Source organism: Nicotiana sylvestris, chromosome 12 (genome assembly GCF_000393655.2).
Source record: "Nicotiana sylvestris chromosome 12, ASM39365v2, whole genome shotgun sequence".
NCBI lineage: Eukaryota > Viridiplantae > Streptophyta > Magnoliopsida > Solanales > Solanaceae > Nicotiana > Nicotiana sylvestris.
Genome location: NC_091068.1, coordinates 131,870,054 through 131,877,230, shown reverse-complemented (window position 1 = coordinate 131,877,230; position 7,177 = coordinate 131,870,054). Strand labels below are relative to the sequence as shown.

The 7,177-nt window shown below is 40.5% G+C and overlaps 1 protein-coding gene across 1 annotated transcript; it reads left to right on the top strand.

Moving 5' to 3' along the window:
• Positions 1-1,595: 1,595 nt before the first annotated feature.
• Positions 1,596-4,366, top strand: LOC138883753 (uncharacterized). The gene is made up of 5 exons (XM_070164463.1): positions 1,596-1,814; positions 2,282-2,674; positions 2,834-3,252; positions 3,919-4,112; positions 4,230-4,366. The coding sequence occupies exons 1-5, from the start codon at positions 1,596-1,598 to the stop codon at positions 4,364-4,366; spliced, it is 1,362 nt and encodes a 453-aa protein (XP_070020564.1).
• Positions 4,367-7,177: the final 2,811 nt, after the last annotated feature.

Below are 7,177 nucleotides of genomic sequence, written 5' to 3'. Positions count from 1 at the left end.
CATTCACCGAGGCTGAGTCACACTTCGCCGATGCAAAGTTCTACTTGAAGAACCACATTATGAAGGAGCTAAAAGCTGATAATGGCATGAAAAGCAAGAATAAAGAGCCCTCAACTAAAATAGAAGAGGTGACTACTGGTGAAGCCAAAGCTGCTAGTAAAGAGGTACAACCCAACGCGAATAAGTTTTATAGAGGGAATGTTACATTTTATGGCAAGAAAGTAAGTCCGGCACTCCAATATATCCCTAAAAAGAATGAAAGTGAATCATCTAATCGCCAAGCCAACATACTAAAAGAGTTAACTCTTCCGGTCAAACAAATTGAGGCAGTAAAGTTGTCCTCAATGCCACTTGCAGGGTTTGTAGCCCAAAATCGTTTGTAGAATGTGGCACTCCCTACAAAACGAATAGATGAAGGTTTTGACCCTAACGCTTACAAGCTATTTGCAAAAGCTAGATACAATCCCAATGAGCCATCAAAGTTAGGGAAGCTCTCATCGGAAGCTTCAACGAGGCAACCACGTGAAGGTTTGGGATACAAGCAACCGTCACCAGTGCGCATCTCAATAAGAAGGGCGAGCAACAACTATATCACTATAGAAGATGAATCAGCCGCTTCCAACAAGCCTTCTGTCTTTGATCGACTTGGAAGATCACCTGTGAGGACCTCCGTGTTTGAAAGATTGGGTCCACTAAAGAAGGGGAACAAGTACCAGAGAAATTTTCAAAGCATAAGAACACCCGCTTTACCCAGAATCCAGGAGATCTCTGAAGATTTCCAAAGTTTGGTTCCTTCTAGAATGAGGCGACAAACAAAACTTGTGGTTTCATGTAAAGAAGTACTAAAGGTAAAGCCATATACTGTGGTCTATACTAAGGAACGTGATGAAGACGAAGAAAGTGTAGGTTCTTCGTATCATGTTACTGGACAAATCAAGAATGGCATTCCATTTTCGATGGAAGATAATGCGGAATTGGAGGATGTTTCGCTGTGTTATCACATATCCTTCAATGATGGGGACCCTCAAGAAGATGTAGATGCAAAAGATGCTCTACCTGAACTTGAAGAAGGAGTGAAGACGATAGTTGATGCCTTAAGAGAAGTTAACCTTGGCACCGATGAAGAACCAAGACCCACGTTCCTAAGTGCTTTACTTGAAGCTGACGAAGAGAGCACTTATATTGAATTACTCAAATAGTTCAGGGATGTATTTGCTTGGAGTTACAAAGAGATGCCTGGCTTGGACTCGAAAGTAGCAGTCCATCACCTTGCAGTCAAAAATGGTGCTCGTCCTGTTAAACAAGCTCAAAGGCGTTTTAGGCCGAACTTGGTTCCCTTGATTGAAACAGAAGTTAACAAACTCATCGAAGCTGGCTTTATTCGTGAAGTTAAGTACCCAACATGGGTTTCAAGTATTTTCCCTGTAAGGAAGAAAAATGGCTAGATTCGAGTGTGCGTTGACTTTAGGGATCTTAACAATGCGTGTCCAAAAGATGAGTTCCCGCTTCCCATTACAGAACTGATGATCGATGCTACTACTGGGTACGAGGCAATGTCATTTATCGACGGTTCGTCAGGCTATAACCAAATACGCATGGCACCAAAAGATGAAGAGCTTACTACATTATGTACCCCAAAGGGTATTTATTGTTACAAGGTAATGCCATTTGGCTTGAAGAACGCTGGTGCTACTTACCAAAGGGCTATGCATAATATTTTCAATGATCTTCTCCATAAGAATGTCGAATGTTATGTTGATGACTTGGTGGTGAAATCAACAGAAAAGGGCGACCACATGAAAGACTTGAGGATGGTATTTGAATTTCTCCGGAGATACCAACTTAGGATGAATCCATTGAAATGTGCCTTTGGAGTTACTTCTGGAAAGTTCCTTGGTTTCATTGTCCGACATCGAGGGATCGAAATTGATCAAGCCAAAGTGGATGGCATTTTGAAAATGACTGAGCCTCGAGATATCCATGAATTGAAAAGTCTGCAAGGAAAGCTAGCATACCTTAGAAGATTCATATCAAACCTGGCTGGGAGGTGCTAACCGTTTAGTCACCTCATGAAGAAAGGCGTTCCTTTCAGGTGGGACCAAGCTTGTAGAAATGCCTTCGAAAGTATCAAAACCTACTTGATGAAGCCTCTAGTTTTAGCAGCTCCTATAACTAGAAAGCCATTGATACTATACATTGCAGCGCAGGAAAGGTCTGTTGGAGCACTGTTGGCCCAAGAAAATAGTGAGGGGAAAGAAAACTCTCTTTACTACTTGAGCAGGATGTGACACGTAATGAGGTGAATTATTCGCCAATTGAAAAGTTGTGTTTGGCGCTAGTCTTCTCAATTCAAAAGTTGAAGCACTACTTTCAAGCTCATGTTATCCGTCTTGTTTCTAAAGCAAACCCCATCAAGTTTGTGATGTCAAAACCTGTTCTTAGTGATCAACTAGCAAGATGGTACCTCCAATTTCAACAATTCAAGATTTTGTACATCCCTCAAAAGGCTGTAAAAGGACAAGCATTGGCAGACTTCTTGGCAGATCATTCGATACCTGATGACTGGGAGCTAACTGATGAACTACCTAATGAGGACACAATGGTCGTTGAAGTTCAACCTCCATGGAAGATGTACTTTGATGGTGATGTGCATCGTGGGGGAACCGGGGCTGGCGTAGTATTTGTCACTCCCCAAGGTGAAGTCTTGCCCTACTCCTTCACCTTGACACAACTCTGTTCCAACAATGTTGTTGAATATCAAGCATTAATACTTGGGCTTGAAATGGTTGTTGATATGAAGCAATTGCAATTGCAAGTTTTTGGTGACTCCCAGTTAGTGGTCAACCAGCTTTTGGGTAGTTACGAGGTCAAGAAGGCTGAACTACGCCCATATCATGATTATGCTAGAAAGTTGATTGGGCGGCTCGGTGATGTGACTATTCAGCATGTGCCAAGGAAAGAAAATAAGAAGGTTGATGCTTTAGCTGCTCTAGCTTCATCATTAGCCCTGCCTGACCAAACACAAGTTACCATATGCCAAAAATGGGTAGTACCGCCGCCAAATGAGGCTGAAGGTGAAGAAAACGAACTCAAGCATCTTGTTGCTATTTCTGAAGTTGAGAAAGAAGAATGGCGACAACCCATTATCGACTACTTATGTTATGGGATACTTCTAGAAAATCCAAGGAGAAGGACTGAAATCCGTCGTCGTGCACCTCGCTTCCTTTACTACAAGGATACTCTATACAGAAGGTCGTTCGAGGGAGTACTCTTGCGATGCCTAAGAGAAGAAGAAGCTCTCCAAGCTTTGCAAGAGGCACATTCTGGGGTATGTGGGTCACACCAGTCTGGACCAAAGCTCCACTTTCATATAAAAAGGATGGGATATTATTGGCCAACGATGGTAAAAGATTGTTTGAACTACGCTCGAAGATGCAAATCTTGTCAATTCCATGCGAATTTTATTCATCAACCTCCTGAAGTGTTGTACCCGACTGTTGCATCCTGGCCATTTGACGCTTGGGGATTGGATGTTGTTGGACCACTGCCAAAGTCCTTTAGTGGGCACCTATACATCTTGGCTGCAACTGACTACTTCTCAAAATGGGCTGAAGTTGTTGCTTTTAAGGAAGTAAAGAAGGAAAATATTGCAAGTTTCATCCGAGTAAACATTATTTATCGCTTTGGCATTCCTCGTTACATAATAACGGATAATGGGAAGCCATTGGATAATAGGTTGATGAACAAGATTTGTGATCTCTTTGGCTTCAAGCAACGTAACTCTTCGATGTACAATGTTGCCGCCAATGGTCTAGCTGAGGCATTCAACAAGACTCTATGCAACTTGTTAAAGAAAGTCGTCTCCAAATCCAAACGAGATTGGAATGATCGTATGGAAGAAGCTTTATGGGCATATAGGACGACTCACCGCACGCCAACACAGGCGACTCCTTATTCACTCGTTTATGGAGTCGAAGCCGTCTTGCCACTTGAGCGTCAAATACCTTTGTTACGACTGGCTATTCAGGAAGGGATCACTAATGAAGAAAATGCTCGACTTCGGTTAGAAGCTCTTGATGAAAAGAGATTGGAAGCTCAACAGAGTCTTGAATGTTATCAAGCTCGATTATCTCGCGCCTTCAATAAAAGAGTTCACCCGAGATCCTTTCAAGTAGGAGATCAAGTCTTTGCCGTACGAAGACCCATAATTACTACCCATAAACATGTAGGGAAGTTCACTTTAAAATGGGATGGGCCATATGTCGTACAAGAAGCTTACTCAAGTGGGGCTTACAAGCTGGTTGATGCAGATGGTATGAGGATTGGCCCTATCAATGGCAAGTTTTTGAAGAAGTATTATCCTTGAAGTTGCAACGCTCCTTGCCATATGAGCCTAAACTGTATGTTGCTACACTCCTGGCCCGCAAGAGTATAAATTGTGTACGGCCCAAAAAACAAAAGTCCACTAGGTTGAAAATCTCGAAAGAGGCGGCCTAGGCAAAAGTTAGGATGTAAAAAAAAAGAAAAAAAAAATCTACCCAGTCTGAACTACGGTATGACTTGATCCTCTTCACCGAGGTACGTAGGCAGCTTAGAGTTTCATTCTAAGTTCAGTGGCATAAGTTAAAAAGATACATATTGCCCCAATTGTTGTTCGAATGAAGTATGAAGGAATGTAAGATCAAGCTGAAATGCCATCCTCCTACTGAACTTTGACCTCATTTGATTTAAAGGGGGCAACCCTCCATGGTAAATTGATATCTTCGATGGGCCGATTTTAGGAGGATGTCAAGTATTTGCATTGAAGTCCAGGGATTCTCTATGGCTTCAGGTTCGCCAAATCTTCAAGTTTGTTGGTCTCCAAGTCCGCCCTCTGCCTTATAAAAAAGGGGAAGAGAAGAGAAACATCAAAATGAAACACAAGTATAAGGAAAGGATTGCTTGGCACAATGTTTCAAATTCAGTGAGACTTGAACTCAAGATATTTGTGAGAATATGGCTCTTAAATTTTGATTGATGGCAAGTAAGACATCTTCCGATCTCGAGGCTTCCATACAAAGATATGAATATTTTTGAGACTGCGCAAATCTGGAATTAATGGCGTGGTGCAATGTAAAGTTGAATTCAAAATATTATCTGGGACGATTCCAAAGTTGTTTGATTGAGAATTTCGGATATATTCTATATCTTGATTTCTAGTTTTCAATAAATCAAACGGTTCCTAATTTCGATGTTCCTACACCAAGATATGAATTTTTTTGGTGAGACTGCGCAAATCTGGAATTGATAGCGTGGTGCAATGTAAAGTTGATTTCGAAATATTACCTGGGACGATTCAGAAGTTGTTTGATTGAGAATTTTGGATATGTTCTAGATCTTGAAGTCTAGGTTTCTTTAAATCAAACGGTTTGCAATTTTGATATTTCTACACTGAGATATGAATTTTTCGGTGAGACTATGCAAATATGAAATTGACAGCGTGGTGCAATATAAATTTGATTTCAAAATATTATCTGGGACGATTCTGAAGTTGATTGATTGAGAATTTTGTATATGTTCTAAATCTTGAAGTCTAGTTTTCTTGAAATTAAATGGTTTGCAATTTCGATATTCTACATCGAGATATAAATTTTTGGTGAGACTGCGCAAATCTGAAATTTTTAACATGGTGAAATCTAAAGTTGGTTTCAAAATATTATCTGGCGCGATTCTGAAGGTTTTTAATTCTGAGTATTGGATATATTTTAGATATTGAAGTCATCAAACGGTTCATTATTTGGACTCTCCCACTGCAAGATATGAATCATTTGTTACAAGCACGTAAAGCTGAAAATTATGCGACTAAGATAAAAGTCGAACAATGTAAAGCAAAAGAGAAGCTGAAATATTTAAGCCCTCGAAGTCTCCAAGTTGAAGTCTTCAAGTGTATTCAAGTTGAAGTCCCCAAGTTGAAACCTTCAACCCCGTCGGTCTTCAAGTTGAAGTCTTCAAATCCGCTGATCTTCAAGTTAAAATATTTAAGCCCTTCAAGTCTCAAAGTTGAAGTCTTCAACCCCGTCGGTCTTCAAGTTGAAGTCTTCAAATCCGCTGATCTTCAAGTTGAAATATTTAGGCCCTCCAAGTCTCAAAGTTGAAGTCTTCAAGTTCGTCGGTCTTAAAGTTGAAATATTTAAGCCCCCCAAGTTAAAGTCTTCAAGTCTTTCGGTCTTCAAGTTTCAGTCTTCAAATTCACCGATCTTAAAGTTGAATTGTTTAAGCCCTCCGAATCTTCGAGTTGAAGTCTGCAAAGTCCGCCAAATCTTCAAAGTTTTCCAAGTGTTCAAGTTGATGTCGTCTTTGAGTTGAGGCTTTATAACTCTCCAATCTTAAGGTGGACATATAAGTCTCTTTGCACCTTAAGTTGGCCTCTTCGCTGGTTTGTCCTTAAAAGGAACTATGACTTTCCAATCTTAAGATGGACATATGAGTCCCTTTGCACCTTAAGTTGGCCTCTTCGCGGGTTTGTCCTTAAAAGGAACTATAACTTTCCAATCTTAAGATGGACATATGAGTCCCTTTGCACCTTAAGTTGGCCTCACCGATAGTTGAGCCACATTGAGAGTAATCTCTCTGGTAGTCAGGCCACATTGAGAGTAATCTCTCCGGTAGTCGGGCCACATTGAGAGTAATCTCTCCGGTAGTCGGGCCATGAGAGTAATCTCTCCGATATTCAGGCAAGGATAAGTACTCATCCCCTCACACCTCAAGATTGTCTTCTTCATGCGTGGATCATCTTATTGAAGAAGAACATATCTTTCTTGTTTGACCTATAAAAAGCCAAAAACGATAATAAAGGAAGAAAAGTATAAGGAAAAAAAATATTACCTTCGCGTTGATGCTTCCGAGTCCACAAAACTAGACTCAATAGAGCTTGTGAATATTACAAATTGATGTTTAGAGGGGAAGAACATACGTCTATATATACACATATGGGAAGGCATCGAACAATAAATTTGACGATGTGGGATATTGCAACTGTATTTCATGTCGGATTCGGCTACTGCTTGTGTCTTCGAAGAAGGATTGATCTAAGAGGCGGCAGCAAGTGTTCCGTTTCCTATAAGAATATGAATTCTATTCATGTTATGATTTTGTTTAGGTAAAAAGGGATGTTCAAATTGTTATGACAAAAGATATT

Excerpts from the sequence above, each read along its gene's own strand:
- LOC138883753 (XM_070164463.1), top strand. The coding sequence starts at position 1,596 with ATGGCACCAAAAGATGAAGAGCTTACTACATTATGTACCCCAAAGGGT. Across the intron at positions 2,675-2,833 it reads GTGGGGGAACCGGGGCTGGC|TTAGTGGTCAACCAGCTTTT; the intron begins GTAGTATTTGTC and ends GGTGACTCCCAG. Across the intron at positions 4,113-4,229 it reads AGCTCAACAGAGTCTTGAAT|GGAAGTTCACTTTAAAATGG; the intron begins GTTATCAAGCTC and ends ATAAACATGTAG.